General features: G+C 35.5%; 1 protein-coding gene across 4 annotated transcripts; it reads right to left on the reverse strand.

Moving 5' to 3' along the window:
* Positions 1-8679: 8679 nt before the first annotated feature.
* Positions 8680-20279, reverse strand: egln3 (egl-9 family hypoxia-inducible factor 3). 4 transcript variants are annotated; one of them, XM_046855409.1, is made up of 6 exons: positions 20261-20279; positions 18547-19251; positions 10328-10447; positions 10093-10229; positions 9908-9981; positions 8680-9814 (listed from the first exon to the last, which is right to left on the reverse strand). In XM_046855409.1, exons 2-6 carry the CDS (start codon positions 19105-19107, stop codon positions 9786-9788), a joined length of 921 nt encoding a protein of 306 aa, XP_046711365.1. In that variant the 5' UTR covers positions 19108-19251; positions 20261-20279; the 3' UTR covers positions 8680-9785. The 4 variants fall into 4 exon arrangements, with proteins under 4 accessions (XP_046711365.1, XP_046711363.1, XP_046711364.1 ...); XM_046855407.1 differs by lacking the exon at positions 20261-20279 and adding an exon at positions 19999-20227; XM_046855408.1 differs by lacking the exon at positions 20261-20279 and adding an exon at positions 19973-20227.
* Positions 20280-21469: the final 1190 nt, after the last annotated feature.

Below are 21469 nucleotides of genomic sequence, written 5' to 3' on the forward strand. Positions count from 1 at the left end.
AAGACTGTATTTCAGGACAATAAACAATTTTAAGGAATTTCTAATGAGAAAAGAAAAAAAAACTCACACTATAAAATCTATTTTTATAGGTGTTTTGGAAATGCATGTTTACCAAGTTGATTGTTTGGTTTACTTGATTTCGTTCGGTCCAGCAGCTTTGCCAGCGTTTAGTGTTTTTTAGTCTGTCCAACAAGGCAAAGGGGGAGCCTTTTTGTCTTTTTACTGAATCAGGCTACTCCCCTACATCAGGAATCTCGTCTCTGTGGTTTCTGTGAAAATGTGTTGTTACTCAAACCCAGGTTATAATATTAATGTTTTTAAAACGATAGCTGCTGTCGGGGCAGTTGCAGGAGAGCTTGGCGTCACCACTGAAGCTTAGCGTCTTAGATCCTAGTCTTAGCTTTTTTTACATTACAAAAAAGTTGTGCTGTACAGGGGGTGGCTCAAAAAAAAACACTGTGGACCAGGAAATACACCCATATGTTACAAACAGAACAGCCAGCTGAGCTGTCTCAGTGTTTCTGTGTTGTGTCAAAATGATTGCTGGTGATTTAATCTTAAACTAATCTCAGCTGCTGTCAGAAAAATAGTGTTTAAAAATTACAATATGATAAATCACTTCATTACCTGTGAAAACTGTGTCTGTGTTTTTAACTATTTCTTGTACAATTATACAGATTCTTTTATGAGGAACTTGGCGCCAAGTAGATGAATACGGGAGAAAGGGATTCTCTTAGTATCAATGTTAACAGTGTTATAAATTCTAAATACAAACAAATTAAAATATTAAAAAGAGAAAACTATGGTACAATTTTTGTTTTGTTTTTGTTTTTTTTTCTTTTTCAAAAAAGAAACAACTAACTAAAGCTAACAGAGTGCCTGGCTTGTTTTTTTATGGAAAAACATCTCTTTTCATTTACCATAAATAATGCTGCAATTCAGAAATGTACATACTTCATTTTACAACAGGGTTCTTTTATACTTTTGTAGGTTCTCATCAGTTTAAGCAAACATGTCATACATGGTTGTCTTTCTGTAACGGTTTTTTACCATCTTACAGGTGCCATATTCATAATAAACTTCTCTCAGATTTGTTACTATCTGGCATCATTTCTTTCCCATTCAGTTCATCCCAAGTAAAAATCACACATCACACTGACTTTCCTCTTTGTTTATTTCTCTTTTTTTTGTCGTTGTTGTTTGTTTGATTGGGTTTTTTTATGTTTCCAGATATCTGGCCAATATTTCCTTTGCTCATTCATTCGATCATAGTTGGATTCATGACACAGTGGAACTAATGAGACCAAAGGTCTCATTCTCATCCTGACATGTCCACAGTCCACACTAAATTGTATTTCTGCAGCTCACTGCTCACTTTTACGCTCCAGGGCTGTGGCAATGCAATGCACCTAGTTGTTAAATAAGCACTCATGGGTATTTTGTTTATCATAAATCTTTATTCAGTTTTTTTATTGAGCAGGTAATCTAGTCTGTGCTGTCCATTCTGCATTACTAATCTCACTGTAACATTCATTTTGATAGTATTTTATTGTTTCATTGTCATTGTTTTGGATTATTTTTATTTAAATCTATAACTGTTTCTTTGCTAGTTGATACCTGAAACAGGACATCACAACACACTAAGATGCTTTAAAGAAAGTGTTGTACCTTTCAAAGCCACAATACCTGATCACTCACTCTCAGTTGCTCATTTTCTTCCTCTCAACCTCCTCCTCTAACTCTCCATCATCTCTTTCCACCTCCTGAACTCCATCCCCCAACTGACGCCTGACTCGAGGCTCTGAGGGGAGGTCACAGGCAAAGCCCAGCGAAAAACTCCAGCCAACTTTAAATATTTCACGCAATTTTAAATGAAGGCCATGAATGATAGATCACAGGGTAAAGATAGATAGAGAGAGAGAGAGAGAGAGAGAGAGAGAGAGAAAGTGAGAAAGACAGGGAAAAAAAAGCTTAGACCTGAAACCTCTCTAATGACCACAAGCTGTCCATCTCCTCATCCTGCCCTTATTGGGAATCAGCTTGTTGGCTCTGTGTTCATCTACCCATAGTCTGACCAGCATTTTGAGAGCACCTTTATACATTTTACACATACTTAAACACAATTAATGATATCATGTAAAGCAACAATAAATTCTACAGACATGAAACAGCAATACACTACAACAAAACAACATTTACTATGATCATCTTACTGTCTAAATCTACTTATTTTTATATTTGGAATACGGAGCAATTTTATAAGCAGCTAATCACATGCAGCTGGTACAGTTTCATCGCTTTGCTTAACTAAAATAAGTTTAATATATTTAAGAATAAATTGGGAAATCATGTATGAGGAACACTAACAGATTCCAGTCTCTCTATCATGACATTAAAACCAAAATTTGTAGGAAATGAACACATTACCAGCTAACATTATGCTGCTCTAGAATATGTTTCAGTTTCTGTATGCTGTATAAGAAAAGGAATAAAAAGATACTGTTTTACTAATCTGCTCACATAAAATAGTAAATCATGTTAGGGCTCTGATACATGAAACTCGAGCACCATAACCATAAGCAAACTTACTTTAGGCTAAACCTAAAATTTCCATGAGCAGGTTTATAAAGATTTTTTAAATCATAATCACTGATGCATATTTGTTTAATAAATCAATAATAATTCATTTTTAAGGTATGATGGCTAGACATATAACTCGTGGTGAACTCTATGAGTGGTGGAAGGAGATCATTTACAGTGTGACAAGAGTGACATCTAGTGGATGTCAGGATTTTCCAGTATATACTGATTTTCCTGTAATCCTCTGCGTGCATTACACCTAGAGATACATTCATAAGCACTTTATTAGGAACATCAGTACACATACAGATTCATGCAATTATCTAAAATAGCCAATCATGTGGCAGCAGTACAATGGATAAACTCGAGTAACTTCACACCAAACATTAGAATAGGGAAGTATTTTTGCTTATCTGAAAGCATTTTCACAAACAACAGTCTCTAGACTGTGCAATAAACAAAACCATAAAGTGAGTGACAGTTCTGCAGGACAGAATCTGGTGGAGGTAGCGTACTGTTGAGAGGAATGCTTTCTTAAAATGTTTCCAACTTTTGTTCAATTCATGTCATAAAACATTGAGGCTGGTGGGAGAGCAATGGGAGTCCCTACCCAATGTCAGTGGTGTGTTCCTAATAAAGTGCTCAGTGAGTGTATGTAGCTACAGTGCAGTAGACTTAAAATTAATTGTAGAATTTATATTCTTAAATATTTGTACACATTCTTCCTCAATGTGTTATATTACCAGTGCTCAGAAATCCAAAAAGTAAATAATTGCACAAATTTGTGTACACCATCATTTTATTACATAAAAGGTCACTTTTTGAAATATAAAAAGCTTATCAACGCCAGAAGCACGTGAAAGTAGTCAGGGATGGGCAGTACTTATGATGCATGTATTTCAAATACGTATTTCAAATATAAAATAGGATTTTGTCATTTGTATTTGATAGGGTTGATGAAAATGGCTTCATATTTTGTAACAAATACTTTACTGTTTGTATTTTAGTATTTTCAAATTACTGTCAAATACTTTGTAAGACCTCGACATGATGACATCATAAAATGCGGCCTCTGATTGGTGTCTACTGTATCAGTACTTTGCTGAGACTTTGATATCAGAACAGAAAATTTATCCCTATAGAAGAAGGCGATGAAGGTGAGAAATGTGCAGGCTGTCAGCTTCTAAATAGGTGTCTAATGATTGATAAATAAATATTTGATCGTGAATATTGTACGCTAATTGAAGTAGCTGTTTAGTAGAATCATGATTTTGCATACCATTGCATAAATGACTGCCTGACACATAATACATTATAATATTTATGACTAACAATTAAATGATTAATTAGTTAGAAACTAGTTGCTTTGAATACGAGTGTCATCAGTTGTTTTCTTATGAATGACACGTTTGTCAGTGAGTCAGTGTTTCTGATGTAAAGTAGCCTTTTGTTACCAAACACCAAGTAACTAAATTAGTCATCACAAACTGTTAAATATTAAACTGTTGGTTACTTAAAGCTAACCTTCATCTGGGAGATCACACTGTGTGTGATTATTTAATCTGTTAACTGGTTGCATATATCAGATTTATTGTGTGTCTCGGCCAAAGAAAAGCTGTTGCTATCAAAAATTGTTGACTTAATCAAGTAAATCAGTGGATTGTTAAACGAGATCAAATACGCCAATTGATGGAAGGTTTTGCGAAGAAATTTCATGCTCCCTTGTAAAAAATATTTTTTAGCATTTTTGAAATACAAAAATACAGTAGTTTATTTCGATACACTCAAAGTTAAGGTATTTGGTATTTTATTTAAAAATTCATTTTGACGTATCTTTGCCCAACCCTGACTGCAGTGTTGAGGTAGTGTGAAGTAGTTTCCAATTCTTTGTAAAACAATTTCCTGGCTGACAACCTTTAGAAAAATTGTATGATATTATAACAGAAACAACTTTACAGGCAAAATTAATTGCTGCTTTTATTGCATGTTCTTTTTCATAATTTTAATAAAAAATATGTTTATATTATGACTTGTTTAATAAATGTAATTAGTGGAAGAATTACAGTGAAGAAAAGAACGCTGTTCATTCATCCTATCAAATCTCATACTATCAAGAATATTTGGTTGTGTTTGTATGTTCACATTCTGCAGAATAACTGTTATATATAAACTTAACTTCAGGATCAGATGATTGGTAGAGTGTAGAGATCTAAATTATATATAATTCTGTAATGACTAGGAATTACTTTATTTTTGACCACCATATTTTCCTCCTAAAAAGTGATCTGTATTGACATTTAATATCATAAAAAGTAAATGTGTCTGTATGTTAATTAATATAAAGCAAATACTAATATATATCCTACAGTAGAACTTAGATATAAGAAATATTTAGTTTACTGCTGATGCTCTGTGAATTAATATTGATTTGAAATCAATTGCCGAACTCAGTTGAGAAGGTGATCAATACTTCCATTACTTTGCTACATTCCATACATAGGGTATTAAACTGTTTATGAGTCAGTTTAGGTAGAGCTTTCTGGAAGAAGGGCAAGAATTTTATAAGGCATTGCAATGTACTTGCACACCACTGTTAATTTTGTTGACAAACACTAGAGCAGACAAAACTGCCAATGTCCATCTGTGGCAAGAAAAAAAAATACAATAATTTGTTTACTTTTATTTATGTACTTCTTTTGAACCAGTCCCCTTGCTGTTATACAGTAGTCAGTACATTCTGTAAAGGCCATTATTTCAATCCACATAAAAAATAGAAAGAAGAAGTAATTTAGGGTTTAACCGACAGCCCCAGTGAGAATGCAGGACATACAAATAATTACTTTTTTTATCAACTTTGGGATGAATAAAGGTATATCTTATCTTATCTTTCTTTTTTAAACATTGAACAATCTGAGTGTAAAAATATACTGTTGTATGATACAGGAATTACTGCCCCTTACACCATAAACTTTTGGCTGCTGGTTGGCTCCTGGTCTACACACATAAATACACACACACACACACACATGCACACACACACAAGAGATGCAAGAGAATTAACACTTTAGTAATATGAGTTATTTTTGCAATGAAAAAGTATCCAAATAAAAAAACATCTAAATTTTATCTGTTGATATTATCAGGACTTTTCAAGGTTGCTGCAAACTTTACCTTATATTGCTGATTGATTTTGGGACATTTAGAGAGAAACTGAGAGAGTGTTTACTAGCACAATAAAGACAATGTTGGATTAGATTATTTTCACTTTTACGATTTTATACTCAGAAGTCGACTGTTTCAAGTGTCTTGATAACCATTTTGCTCTTTGCATATAACCTAAACTTAAGGATTTAAAATAATACAAATGTTAACACAAATTTTATGGGATTAATGTATATATCACACAGTTATTTGAAATCTCATCTACAAAGACAGATTTAATAAATGAAAACTTTAAATAATAATAAACTATCAACTCAAAATCGTTTTTTGTATCACATTAACACCCCAGATGAGGTATATTTAATACAATTTTATTAAACATGCACAGTTTCAAAAATTAAAAGCAGTTTTTTCGAAGCTTCCTCTGCTATTCACTATTGCTATCTAGTGTTTGTATGTGTAACTACAACTATAGGACTCAGGCGGCCACATTTTTAGTATTTTTTAAAAGGAATTATACCGGGATTGCCTTTTTTTTAATTGATTATGAATTGGGACAATTAAACAATTTAATCCAATGTATGTGAGGCCCAGCATTTACCACCATCTATTTAAAAGAACTGCACATGGACAGGTAAAGCAGAGTGCGTCCTTCAAGGTGTATCTTTTAAGACACAAGACACAGCAGTTAAGAAGGTCAGGTACATCACAATGATTTCTTAAATCCTTTAACCCCATCATCCATTCCCAATGTGACCCTAATCTACAGTTATAATGGAGGTAGACCGTTTATTAGGGGCTGATTTACTTGAAATTAAACATACAAGCACATTAACACATACCGCATTCATTTTGAGAAATTGCTTAGGGTTTTTTTCTATCATTGTTGTTGTTGTGTTATTGTTGTTGTTGTGGTGGTGGTGGTTTGTTTGCTGACAGTAACGGTAACTGATCTGGGTGCTCAGCAGAACTATTTCTGAGATGTGGCTGAGTGAAGAGGCACAATACATCTAACTGTGCCAGTACTATTGCTTCCCTAATTGTTTAACAGTTAATCCTGATCCACAAGAGATTAAACAATGACCTTCCCAGAGTCCTGATATTTAACGCAACAGCACAGGGTTTCAGTCAATCCGCTTGTCTGTTTCTAGTACAAAAACCCAATTATAGAAATAGGCTGGTTATTTTAAAAGCGTTTCTACAATTAGAATCATCTCTACTTCAGGCTGTCAGTCATTCTTTGAGCTGGCATTGCATATGGGTTCTTTGGGAACTAGTTCTGTTAATCAAGCAATAATAAACCACATGTTATGCCCATTTGTGTCTGACATGTCAGTTATCTGATAATTTTTATCCATTAAAATATTGGATAAAAGCAATATTGATACTATATGATACATGATTTTTTTTTTCGTTAATCACAATGCTGCGGGACATCTTCATTGCACTTTAAATCCATTAATACATTTAAATAAATTGATTAATTAATTAATTAATTAATTATTTAGGGCGTCTATAAATAAAAATATACCGCTTTAGTGCGCTATTAATTTGTTTGCCACTAGAGGGCGGTAAATGTGAACTTACAAAATACTCAATGGCGAATGCACGAGCTAAAGTACAGTAGCTGTAAAAATGTCCCTCAGCTTGTCAAGCTTGTGATCACGCCACAGTTTCACGACTTCTCATGTTAAAGTTTTAGGGAAGATTCAGCGGTAATGTTCCCAGCGAGATCAACGTCGATCAACTGTTTAAAATGTGAAATATTTTAAATACGGTACAAAATGTCCACTTTCTGGCTTAAATGCCTATAGTATATTATAAATATTTTTACGACTGCATCGTATACAAATATAGTTGTTTGTTTTCATTTTTTAAAGGTCCAGTGTGAAAAATAAAGTTTGGAAAGCAAGAAATCGCGATTTTACATACAATAAAACACAACTTTGTGTTACATATTGAAACTTTGTTTAACTACAATTACAGCATGGGTCAAGACACAATGTTGATGTGTTGTAACTCCCAGCTTGAATAATACGTGTACCAGCAGCATTGCACCACGGGATAGTCTATTTCTTAATAATGCTTATTAAATGATTGGAAAAGTAAAAAGGGGAACATTACATCACTGTTTGTAACAAGACATTGCTTACTCAAACTTACCACTTCCCCTGGAATAAACTTAGTCATATTAAACTCCTTTCCATTCAGCTGGAGTTTGTCCAGCAGGACAGGAGGTCACAGAGAGTTGTTTTAAGTAAAAAAAACAACTCTTTGTTACATTTACTTTAATCCATGTTAATGAACTGATGGCTCTGTCTAGCATAGCTAATTAATATTAGGAACACTTGTACACCTACACGTTCATGCAAGTATCTAATCAACCAATCACATGGCAGCAACGCAATGAATAAAATCATGCAGCTAGTGCCAGAATTTGGTGAATTGGTCCAAAATTTTTTTGGATCATTTATAATTCCTTTGTACACATTTGTCAGACTCTTTCTCAAGATTTATCATTCAAATGAAGTACGTCTTCGGAAGACGCTTTAATGGTTCTGATCTAACTAGAGTGACCAGGTGTTATTTAAATCCATACCACTCAAGTGCAACCGATAAAAACAATTCATTTTGGAAATTGGTTTTGGATTTATCTTGAACCTGACCAAGCGAAAGTCGTTGTTAAAGAAGGATCAGTGAACATGTGGTAAATGAATGTAATCTTCTAGAAACATTATTGTATTATAAACAATGCTCAGTTGTAGATGTGTAAAATGCATTATAGAAATTAAACAATGAACTATTGTTAATGCAAAGGCCATGATGTTTCTGAAACTAAATGAGTTGCTCTAATAAGCAGCAAATCAATGCAGCAGACCTTGTACATTTATACATGTTTTAAATTATTTTAGACAATTCATTTAATTAGGAACACAATTAATTTATTCACTTGTTTATTTACAGGATGCGCCACAGAGAAAATCTACATGTAGCCAGTCTTTTCAAAGTGTTAAAGTCAAATATAATTTCACACCATTTTACATTAACACAATCATTCATCCTCAACATTATATATACGTACGCCCATTTAGTTCAAAACAGCACAGCTGCTCATTAACAATGACCGACTTTTAAACATTTCCAGTTGACAATGACTACCAGTGCTGTCCTATACACCAATGTGACTTGCTAGTATCAGGGACACCACATAGTTCTCTTATGTAAAGGTTTTGCATTACAATTAAAAAGGTTCACTTAGTTTATATATAACTATGTATAAAACTTTATGGGAGCCTCTGAAGGGTTTACCTTCCAAATATTCAGGCAGTTTAACACTGCTTTAAACAGTCATGTTATACTGCAATACAATGCAAACCAATAGAACAAGTACATTCTGATAAACACACACACACACACACACACACACACACACACACACACACACACACACACACATCACATGTTAAAGCTAAGCACATTAGAATCCTATATTATAAACATTTCACTGCAAAACTATTAGTATTTGCTGTGAAAAATAAATCTCACCTCTGTGTAAGTAGTTAGGGCCACAAAGGCCATGCAAATCATCTGGTGACAGTCTCGCTATGGTTTTAACCTTTTGCATTAAGGTTACAATTGTAATGGGCGGAAATATCAAAACAGCTTCTCTCACATAGCAAAATAGAGACGCACTAGATACCTTTTAAAAACAGACAAAAATTTATCAAAAGAATATTAAAAACTTCTTTCACTTCATCCATCATCCACACCCACTGGAAACTATTGAATAACTTTGCTGTTTTTGTTACACAGACATGATAAGAATTCACTGCTGGTTTGTAAAGAAACATGTTTTAAAGAAATCATAACTGTAAGATAGAGATAGGAGGAGTCTGGGTTTCCATAAATCGCAGCTAAAAAAGGCATGGTTGAGGAGGAAGCACCAGTACCTTAAGTGCAAAAGGGCTAAAACAACAACAAGCACACATGCTCACACACACACACACATCTCCATGAAGATAAGTTTTTCACAGGTTCCTCTGCTAAGATGTGGTGCTGCTTTGTGAAGAGGCTAAAAAAAAAAATAAACAAGGTACAGTTACTCAGGTGACTCAATATAAATAAAGAACAGAATAATTCAATTGAGAATTGGGGAAAAACAAACCTGTTGAGTCCCTGAATCGTCTTTTTGCTTCAGCCCTTTCCTCTGAATCAAAGTACCACACAGTGATTGCATACCTACAATAAAAATGCAGTGCATACAATTTAACTCTACTTGTAGCAAAGGGGGCATTTTATTTTTTATATATTCATGTATTTAAGTATGTGGTCACAAATGCAGCAACAGACCTGGTAGCAAATGATGGCTGTACTTCATGAGGGTTTCTACGGTCTGACCAGAATAGCAGGAGTCGATCAAACAGAGGTTCGATGTCGGCAACGTATGATTTTCCCTCAGGAAAAATTCGCAGCACTCCTCCATGCTCCTACGGGGGTTGGGGTGAGATGTTATAATAATTTAAGTGCATACCTGCTGCACCCTGAGTGCTAGTCATAATACACAAGCTCGTAACTTCAAGCATACCTTGGCATTCCAGTTTTTGTTCAGGTAGTAGATGCAGGTGACACAACGGCCATCTGCATTAGGATTGTCCACGTGTTTTACATAACCCGCACCACTGCCTGGATAGCAAGCTACCATTGCCTATCACAAACACAACAAATGAAAAGGTGAGGCAATTGATAAGTACTCAATATATATCTATAAAAAAAAGTTGATGTATAATGAAAAATATTATATAAGAGTACATGGTACATTGTGTAGGTTTCTATAGGAGACTGTGGCAGCAGTTGGCGAGTGGAATTTGGAACCGGACGGCATGATGAGACTAATCAGTGCGCACTCCACTCGTGAACCGTGGCCACAGAGACATTTATTAAACATTCATGGAAGGAGCCTCATTGTTTTGTAAGCTGTGCTTTGTAACTTCCACTAAGTGTTAAAACAGACACACAGCGTCAAAGCAGAAGAGGTTGTGATGTACAGTTTCTAGGTTACATGAAAAACTACTGGGTTTTTTTGTTTGTGTTGGGTTAAGTTCTTTCCTTTTTAGTGTCATCAAGGCAAATACTTTATTAATATCAGAATCAAAGTTGGTAATTTATTGTATTTATTTATTTATTTATTTATTAGTTTGCATAGTCGAGTGTGCATTTTACTTATAATAAACACAATTCCAAAAAAATATAGAACATTTATAAAATTAAAAAAACTGTTACATACACATTTATATATTAATATAAGTTTCAAATGTGACAATGGTGATACCATAATAAAATACTGCCATTAAAACATGTTACTGACTAATAGCAACAATACAGTGTTAATGATAAGATGTTTGAGATGTTAAAAACTTGCCTACACCCCACAGTGAATGTTCCTATAAATGGTTAAAAAATGTTTTTTTTAATAGTTGCAAGACACCAGTGGTATTAAAGAGATATGAAACACACTGGGTTGTAATGATCCTGATAATGGTAATATGGTAAATACAAATTGTTGGTGATTTCCTTATAACAGTATCAATTATTGCTTACACCAGACGCTAGTATGCAAGATCACTGTATTCTGAGGAACAATGTATTATGAGCTGTTACTCTATCCATTGTTTAGCCTTAAACACAGACTTAATCATAACAGTGGTTCTTGGTATTTCGTGTATTCCGTGTTAGCTGGCTTCCTTTGCTTATCTAGCTCTTTGGCGACTCTTCCCATCTATCAGTGGCAGTCGCCGTAGAAAGTTGCAAAGGTTTGGCAGCCAGAGCTCACCAGGTCGTGGATTGCGTGAGGCTGCACAGCACAATAGCAACACGCCTTATTCTCACAATAAAACGGGAAGCAAAACCCCCTCCATATCACCTCAGGCCCACATGACCTTCTGCTCTTGCACATAATTTAGCACGCAATATACCCTGCATTACCACAGCATGCGCACGTATCCATTCCCATTAAATAGGACTTTACAGTGAATACATCTGCGATGATTCATTTAGCAGATGCTTTTATCACTTTTAGTGAGCATTTAATGAATGGGGATCATGGAGACTGTAGGAAATCATTTTGAAAATGATACTTATAATAAATACGGGATTCCTGTGTTACAAATAATTAAACTTATTTTGAGAAGAGCTTTTAGCAGCAATGGAAAGAGTTCAGGGTTTCAAATTTATTGCAATAGATCACTAAGTAAATCAGTGCAATAGATGTTTAAACTGCATACTTTTCCACCATAGTCAATACACATGTTAAATAAATAATTATATAGAAATATTCTGTTTTATTGACTACCAACAACCACTGTGTCTACTGAGGAGCTTTTCATCAAAGAATCATATGCTAAACTCTGCTTTAACTAAAAAAAAGTATTTCTATCATATCCTGTGTAACAAGCAAGTAACTCACATAATGTAACTCGCATAATGACCCATGCTTATTGCTTATGCTGTCCCATAAATCTTCACATTAAACTGCACAAACATAAAATAAAAGCTATGCCTGTTCCAAAACATAACCCCATTTTCCTATAATCATTGTCTCTACAGACCAGACAACTCAAGCGCTGCAGTTGCTATTCAGTGCCGTGCATGTTTACATTTCTGCAAACGCAAATTTATCATGGTCTCCTTCCCACAATAAGGGCACACACGTAGGTTTGTCGTCATATCCCAATGCAAACACCTATGGAGATCTGGAAGGACGTGTATGTGTGGGGAGGGGGGATTGAAAAACAGAAAGGAAAAGAAAGCAAGAGAGCGAGCAAGGGAGAGAGAGAGAAAGAGAGAGCAGGCCTGGCCGACTGCCAGGACTGTGAAGGTTTAATGACAGTGCTACGTGTTGAGCGTGAGTGCGCTGCTTCGTACACACACACACACGCACACACAGAATTCAGCTCTGGTGCAAAAGCCCCCTCCCCCTGGGGTCAGATAGCAAGCAGATCCAGCTCCTTTCCACACCACTCCTACTAAACTTAAGGTTACTTTTGGACAACAAACACTGGATCTTGATTTTGAGTTTCAATCCGAGTTAGACGATTTCACCCCGGCCAGACTCGGGTTATTGGTTATATGCCACTGGCTGTTACTTTTTTCTTTTTTTAAACTCACTCACTTACTTACTTCCCGTTGCCTCAGTCTGTGTTTCCTGTGAAGGGAAAGCTGTGGGAAGAGTCACGTACTACTCATGATCAGCTCTCGCATGGCTAGCTCTGACAGACTATCTGTGGCATTCATCACCCACCACAAGGCATCACAACAAACAGCTACTGTAATTGTACTGTGCATTCAAAATAAAGGAAGATGATGACACAGCTTGCTGAATAAAAGAATGTAGGGCATAGACCAGTGTTCGCTGCAAATGACCTTTTTAACAGTTTTTACTCAGGAAACCGACACTCGCCAGCATTCTGCAGTCACGCTGAAACCGGCATCAGAAGCTGATACAGTTTTTACTCAGCTCAAAAAGTATATAAATATCGATAAATACTGAACTTGTTTTTTTCTCCACAGGCTATTTATTATTTCAACTTAAGCCACTTAATCCATTGTACATTTATTGCCAATTTCTGTTTACTGCTTATACTTTCCAATTTTTTTTTTTTGCATGCTGACTGCTAATAATCATCTTATTCATTTCTCCCACTATATTTACTTGTTAATTCAGCATCACTCTCTTTATCAGCAAGGTTTTGCCTCAACCAGCATGGCCATGCTACCAGCCCGGTCTTGAATCATTAGTCTTGAACCAGCCCTGTCTTGAATCAATGGTTTCTATGGTATTTCTGTGGTGAAAGGAAAACTCTGGTTCTCACCTAGCTGTTGGCTTCGAACCAGAATGATGCAGAGAACAGACATGCTATGCCCTTAAACCCTAAGGAGAAACTCCATTATTGTTGGTGAATGGTGGGAAACTAATAAAGACACATTCTTTAATTTATCAGGGTTAATAATAAGGAGATATATATATATATATATATATATATATATATATATATATATATATATATATATATATATATATATATATATATATATATATATATATTACACAGTAAGTGTGTGTGTGTGTGTGTATATATATATATATATATATATATATATATATATATATATATATATATATATATATATATATATATATATATATATATATATATATATATATATATATATATATATATATATATATATATATACATACACACACACATACACACAGTTCATAAAGTAGTAGTTAAGGTTTTTTGTTGACGTTGATTAATAAAACTCAGTGTAATGTTTGTTCAGTCATCCTCAGGAATGCATTACATAAAACATCATTATATGATTCGGGTTTTCTTTGGGTTGGTTTTCTGATGTTGCTAAAACAAATATTTCAGTCAAGTGCTTGTCATTATATTCTGCTTAAATATATTTAAACTGTAAATACACACATTATACATGTGTAGGCAATGACATGTTTAAATTGTAATTTAAGGGTCTGTCAATTTTGATGAGTTTACTTGATGTCAGAGCATAGTTTTCATTTCTAAGTATATAGTCAGAGAAAACTAGGCTATATAACTCTTACCTCTACATATGTTTCATGTTCATTTAGCCACTGTACAAGGAAAGTCATGTGACCTGTGACCATGTTTTCTAAGTTTAATAAAACACACATCTAACACTTTTTCTATATATAGACATTATTCTGACAGACTGGCAAATGAGTTTGGTGATCTAATACATGAAGATGTAAAAACTGCAGGTAATCATCAGAGCCATATTCGCCTTCATTCTAATTTCTTGAACTATTTTAAGGACCAGGAAACAGGAACTGCATTAGCATACCTCCGCATTCACTCTAATTGCTTTTTCATACTCCTCACTAAACTGATAAGAACTATGCCGATTGTGTCACGTCCATTCTGTTTATTTTTTCTTATGCTATATATGATACTCCAGGATCTTCATTAGTAAAAAAATAAATAAATGGCACATTTTCAAATTACATAATTTTTTGGATTTAAATACCCCGCTGTATCATATATATTTTAATACTTTATCTTTACTATGCAACATCTGCTGAATAAACAACAACTGTGTAACTGCCACAATAACCCTGTAGTATTATCATACAACACAGTACTTTTGTGAACTTTACATGACAGAAATTCTAATTTAAAGTATATTAATTCAGCAGACATTATTATTTTTAGAAACAAATATTTTGTATAAAATATTTTAATTTAATTCTTTACCTGTCCTCTCCTAGTGGAAAACAAAATGCAAAAAAAAAAAAAAAAAAGTAAGCAGCTGTGGACTAAACTACTGCTAGAGTTTATATGCTCAATGAAAACTATAAAAAGATGCAAAGCTTATTACAAATAAGTTATACTAGTAGCTAGTTATCATGATGATAGATAGATAGATAGATAGATAGATAGATAGATAGATAGATAGATAGATAGATAGATAGATAGATAGATAGATAGATAGATATTGATAAATTGCTAAGTTTTTTCATTTAATAAAATTTGTTAAACACCGCACATGCCTATAAACTTAACTATACAAGTGTAATCCGGTTTTGTGATAGTCTATCCAGTGCCGTCTGTATAGCTAGCTAAAGTTTGTTTTCTAAACGAATTATGTTTTGTTTTAATATAAGCTTATAGCCATTCTGTCTGTTACAGCGATAAGGCAATTCTTAAATGTTGACAAAATGTTTGCTTAATTTTTGACAACATGGATGTAGTCGATTTAGTTTTTAAAATGAACTAAAATTATGAAACAGCAACATGTATCACGTAACACAAAACTAAAAGTAAATTCAAATCATGATGTTTACCAAAACACAATTACTTTTTAATTTGACATAACATTTACATCAAACCTCTGTAGTACTCAGTTGTACAGTAAGCAAATTAGACCAAACCTTTGCGGCAGATTTAGTCATACAGTAGACAAACTACAGCACTCATTATATTACTGTAGAGCATAATTACAGCTTAAATACAGTCCAAATACCAGAACATAAAGAAAACCCAATTACATGAATTAACTGATCTTTATACATTATGGTTCTTAGTTTTTTATGCTTATGGATCATAGTGCACTTCAATAAATCCTTTGACGGTTTATTGTTTTGATTCTTTCGGTGCATCACTTTTATAACATTTGCTCGTCCGAAATATTGAGCAGAATTGTGTTAACTTTTATAGTAAAATTATATAAGGGTAAGTTCAGCTGCATCATTTACATAGATCATTAAGATTCCTAATGAATACCATGATAAACATTCCAGTTCTTTAGTTTTATTGATGATTTAGTGGTTTTGCTCATGGTAATTAAGTGAATAAATTGATTTGCAGATACAGAGAGGTTAAAAGCTTAGAAAGTAAAATCATATAAAGAGTTCAAAACAGGAGTGTCTGTAGATACATTATATCATTTATGTTGAAAACCATGATAGAAAACACACGTAAAAATGTTTTAACATGACTTCCGTTTAGTTGGAAGACTGCTTATTTAAAAATAGACCCTTTATTGAACCGCCACAAGGACTAAGAAATGTGTATTATTCAGAGAATAAAAACTGAATTTGCTTGGCAATTCTAATCTGTTCATGGAAAACTGTGTAGTTGTGCTGTGTCTGACCAAACATAATAGTTATGATCATGAAGCAAATGATAGAAACAACACAAAGCATTTTATTAAATGAGTGAAAATATTAGGAGAATCTATGTAGGATATAATGTCTAACAAATTATAAGAAAAATATCTATAATTACTTTGTAACCTTGAAACTACTCTCAGTGTAAACACAGTCAGAACCCAGGAACCACATTCAATGTAAACACCAAGAATAGTATTGAGAACCTCGATCTAAAATCTGTGTAATCTTGGTAAGAACTTTGGAATGACGTGGGGCTGTAAACAATGCTGGAACCTAGATCTCTCTTCATTATAAACATGATGAGACCCTAGGATATCTAGAAAGTGTAAACATTGTTAAGACCAAAATATGTAGTCTTTAGTAGGAACTACGACCGAGATAAATATTGGGAACAATGTGAGAACCTGTGAACTACACATTATTTAACACTATGAAGACATTATGAGAACCGTAACCTAAGATCTGTCTAAAGATTATGAGAACCTAGGAACTACAGATGTAAACATTGTTAGAATCAAGAACTGTAGTCAGTGTCAACATGATAAGAGTCTGGTGTAAAGCTTGTGAGATACAACATTGTTATTGCTAAAATAATAGGCATAGAAGGATTAACTAAGCTGGTGTTGATTCAGTGGTTAAGATGTTGGTCAGTTGCAATCCCATGATTTGTCAGCCCTGTGATTCCACCAGATTTTCACTTGTAAATCGTTCTGAATTGAAGGTTCTAGCAGATGATTTAGGTGTGTCTGGCTTACCTTGGATCGCTCTCGGACTGTGTTTTTGCCCAGTCTCCCAGTACAAAGAGAAATGAGTTTGTCCGTTTGTTTCAGTAAGAAACCAATGGCTTCCGATCCTCTCTCAGAACCGCTACGCCACGTTATTTTGTCTCCCCTAATATGACTTCTACAAACTCCTGACCCTCTACCAGCGAGCTGTCCGTCACTCAAAACGCCAGAACGATGAATATGTTTCACTTGGCTCAAAACGATACGACCGATTGCTTCACCGAGAAAATGGTCCACGTAAAAGTAGCCGCGGTCAAGCAGAGCTGGTACGACGTGCTCCAGAGCTAACTTCTCCAACTGAGAGTCCGTTAGATGCTGCAGAAACGGCATTGTGCTCAGAGCTGAAACCTGCTGCTGCGGAACCTCTTCTGCTTCAGTCTGCGAGAGCCATTCAATGCATCAAAAAAACGAATGAGAGACTGGTTTACGTCTCCAGTTTCCTTGGTGAACTTTACTATCTTTCACGTACACACACACCCACACCTGCCTGGGAATGTGGAACGTGCAGATTGTGGAGTAGCTCTCGGGGCGGGGCTTCAAACAGTCCCGCCTATTCCGTTTGTTTGGCCTTTGTTTGGACCGCTGCCCGTAAGCACGTGTCCATCCTAAACCGATTACTTTATTAAGCTTCCGGAACACGTGTCTCTGTATTGCGAAGTGACACGCAACTGTGTTGTATATTATCATATACCACATCAACGAGAAAACCAGAAAAATAATATCCTAAAATTTTTCGCTTTGTTGTCATGCCAAACTATTTTCGTTTACAAACTCTGTGCTTAGTAAGTGTCTTTTATTGCTGAAGTACAAGACCATCTGGGGAACATTTCGAGTGAGACGCAGCGTGTGAAGCGAACGTTCGTTGATACACGTTAAGCGCACGCAGCCGCCATTGAGGACTGCGGCGCGCGCATGTAGGCAGCGTCGCTCAAGTGCGCGTCTTGCAGAAACGCGTGCAAACGTAGCGGCGTCGTGGGGCTGATAAACATGCGTGTTTCCAGCGTGAAACGACATCCACGGTGTAGACCGTATCATTCCATTGTGTTCGATTTGTAAGGATGCAACGCAGTGTGTGTAAATGATGAAGCAATTAGATATTCCAAAAGTCCTGCAAATAAATGCCATCCTGTTTAATTCAGATCTCCCAGATACCAAAGCTCTTAGATGCATTGTAATGGGTTGAATTTGCAGTCATACTTGGATGTTACTTTTTTTTCTTTGCATTACTCCAGAGAAAGCGCATATGCATCACATATACTATGATCATTATTAAAAGTTTGTTTCAGAGCAGAACACAGCACTCACCTTGTGTCTCCCTCTGATTTTGTAGCTCCCAAGTCTGCCGTCGGCGAAAGTGATAAGCTTATCTATCCTTGACAGCAGAACGCCGATATTGTGGCAGCCCGTTTCAGTGCCTTCGACCCAGGCGATTTTATCCCCGCGAATAGCTTTAGTTTGGCCCAGTGTTTGGCACGCGAGCTGTCCGTCCTGCATGCGCCCATCCTCATGCACGCGCCTCACCTCCTGCAAGATTCGGTCTCCAAGTTTGTCTCCCAGAAAGTTGTCTACGATGCACAAACCGTAAGAGTTCATACAAGGTGCGATGTATTGCAATACGAGTCTCTGAGCGTTGAGTCGCTTGTGCTCTCTGGATCTCGGCCGGTTGCTGTGCGGTTTTCGGAGCTCGCGCGGTAGAGCGCTGTTGCCAGCGCATGCGGATTCTGCGCTCTCGGCACCGTGACTGCTTGTGCTCGGGGATCTGTGCTCAGCCGTTCTTCCTCCAGAATCCCTCTCCATCCAATCGGTACCATTTGGAGTCGAGCTCGGCTCTTCCTCGGGGATATGGTCCGCGCTGTGTTCTGCCATTTGCCGGTAGAGTAAATCCCCCGTGCTCTCGTTATCATCCTCAGTTGATGGGCGCGCCTTCTGCGCTACGTGAGCAGCTCCAAATTTATCGCGTTCAAAAAACAAGGCTCTTCATTTGGCCTTTACTTTCAGCAGTTTCTAAATCTAGCATATAAAAAAATATGAAATGTACAAGTTATTGTATGCAGTTAAATCACAGTTTTAACGTTAACTATTTCAATATATCTGTGTGTGTGTCGTGCGTTTGACCTTTATCTGCTTTAAATTTTAAAAAGTTTGCAAAACGTGACCAAGCCTTAATCCATAAAATGGCTTCCATATATAAATCCATACATTTTGCGACGACCTGTTTGTTCCTATTCCTATTTGCAGTATTAGGACTGTTTTCATGCTCATCAAATGAACACATTATAGTTGGTAGTACACTTGAGTGAAAGCCATTATTATTTGAGTCTTGCATTAATACTTTCATTGTTTAATCTTTTCAATAAAATTACCTCCATGCACAGAAAAACCTTCAAAGATAAAAACGAATATTGTTTTGCACAACATAGAAAGTCTTTTTACAATTTAGAAAATCACCCAAAAAATACTCAACACTAATCAAATTGAAGTGCTTTGAAACTTGTGAAAGAATATGCTTTTCTAATGACACTCATACTTCCGTCTCTAATTGTTATTTACTTGTAAACTGACTATGAACATACAAGGCCTATATAATGTTTACTTTGTTCCAAGTGGTCAGTTCCTAGAGAGAGGTAAGAGAAAACAGGCACATTAGACTGTGCAAGTTAATCACATTGAATATTACACAATTTTCCACCCTCAGAGTGCACGTTCCACCATTTATAGTCTCCCAACACACCTGATTCTAACAATTAGCTCACTAACCAGTCTTCCTGAGCTGAAGTGAACATGTTAGTACAGAGAAAACACTCAAATGTGCAAAACAGATTTTTTTAAGACCATAATCAGGAGCCTGTGGTTATACAATCAGTGGCAAAAGCACTGTTGGACCAGCTAGGCCAACTGGATCGTTCTTGTCATAGACTGAAAACACTTGGGTTTTAGATCATACGATGAATAAAGGTTGGCTCAGTTTTCATTTCCTGATACATCTAGAAGTCAGATAGTACCTTCTGATTCAACCTACCCATTTTTATGAGAGAAAAAACATTGGACCATGTGTCTGACAAAGGTTTCCTGTTACCCAGGTGTGCCCTGTTAGATTGATTGAACAATTATTTCTGCATGTCTACTATTGGTTTGAGCCCTGGGTTTTTATGTGAAGACTTCATCGCCAAAACATTGTTGTTAAAAAAATAATAAACCAACATGAATATCAGAGAGTTGTTTAATGGATTTTAAATAATTTAAATAAAATCAGAGCCACTGCACAAGCATTGGGCCTGGCCAATAAAAAAAAAAAAGAAACAAACAAAGAAACAAACAAACAGCTGGGTTCACTAACAACCAAAAGTCGAACAGGTCAGCCAAGATGAACAACAGCAGTTGGTGACAGAAACCTTGTAAGAGCTGCAAAGAAAAGACACAAACAAAAACACATCAAAAATAAGAAATTGATTTCAGATTTCAGAAAGAATTCTAGAGATGAGCCACAAAGTTCTGGAGCCAAATTGTAACCTCCACAAAACCAATGGAAAGATCAAAGTGTGGCCTAAGAAAAGATTTTCTCATGATCAAAAACCTACTAGCTCAAAAGTCAAGCGTCATGGCTTGGGATAGCATACATGCTCACTTACTATAGACTCACTAATCTGTTCTGATATAACTCATGATGATAGCAAAAGACTGAATTCAGAAGCCTACAGGAACGTTCTGTCTGCCAATTTACAGAAAAAAATGCATCTAATTTAATTATACAGAACTTCATCACAAAGGAAAACAATGACCCAAACTACACTGCCAACACAACAAAGGACTTCTGGGGAAAATCAAAATGAATAACAACTGAATGCAACAGTTTGTTTATGTAAGCAGGGTTCTGGATTGATGCACTTATTCTAAACAATGGACATACAAACACATTTGAACTTTTCTTTACTTTAAGACTATATCTTCTTGTAAAAAATATGGTCTGAAACTAAACATTAATTCATCTGGATGTGAATATCAGAATGCAAAGTGGAAAGTTTGATCTCAAACCTAAATGTCTTCAGTGTACAGCAAAAAAAAGGGTTGGTTTTGCTGTTCCATTATTTTCAGATGTGGCTGTATATTAGAAAAAAATACTAATTCTAATGCAACATTTACAATATTAGCACCGGTTTCATGCAGCATTTCAACATTTCCGATTTCAAGTAACATAAAGATCTGATGACTGGACTTATTACTGGCAGAC

Source organism: Silurus meridionalis, chromosome 8 (genome assembly GCF_014805685.1).
Source record: "Silurus meridionalis isolate SWU-2019-XX chromosome 8, ASM1480568v1, whole genome shotgun sequence".
Taxonomy (NCBI): Eukaryota; Metazoa; Chordata; class Actinopteri; order Siluriformes; family Siluridae; genus Silurus; species Silurus meridionalis.

What these genes read in the sequence shown, in the direction of transcription:
- egln3 (XM_046855409.1), bottom strand. Translation starts at nt 19,107, where the DNA reads ATGGCAGAACACAGCGCGGACCATATCCCCGAGGAAGAGCCGAGCTCG. An exon ending in AAATCAGAGGGAGACACAAG is followed by an intron (nt 10,448 to 18,546) that starts GTGAGTGCTGTG and finishes TGTTTGTGATAG; the next exon opens with GCAATGGTAGCTTGCTATCC. An exon ending in ACAAAAACTGGAATGCCAAG is followed by an intron (nt 10,230 to 10,327) that starts GTATGCTTGAAG and finishes CAACCCCCGTAG; the next exon opens with GAGCATGGAGGAGTGCTGCG.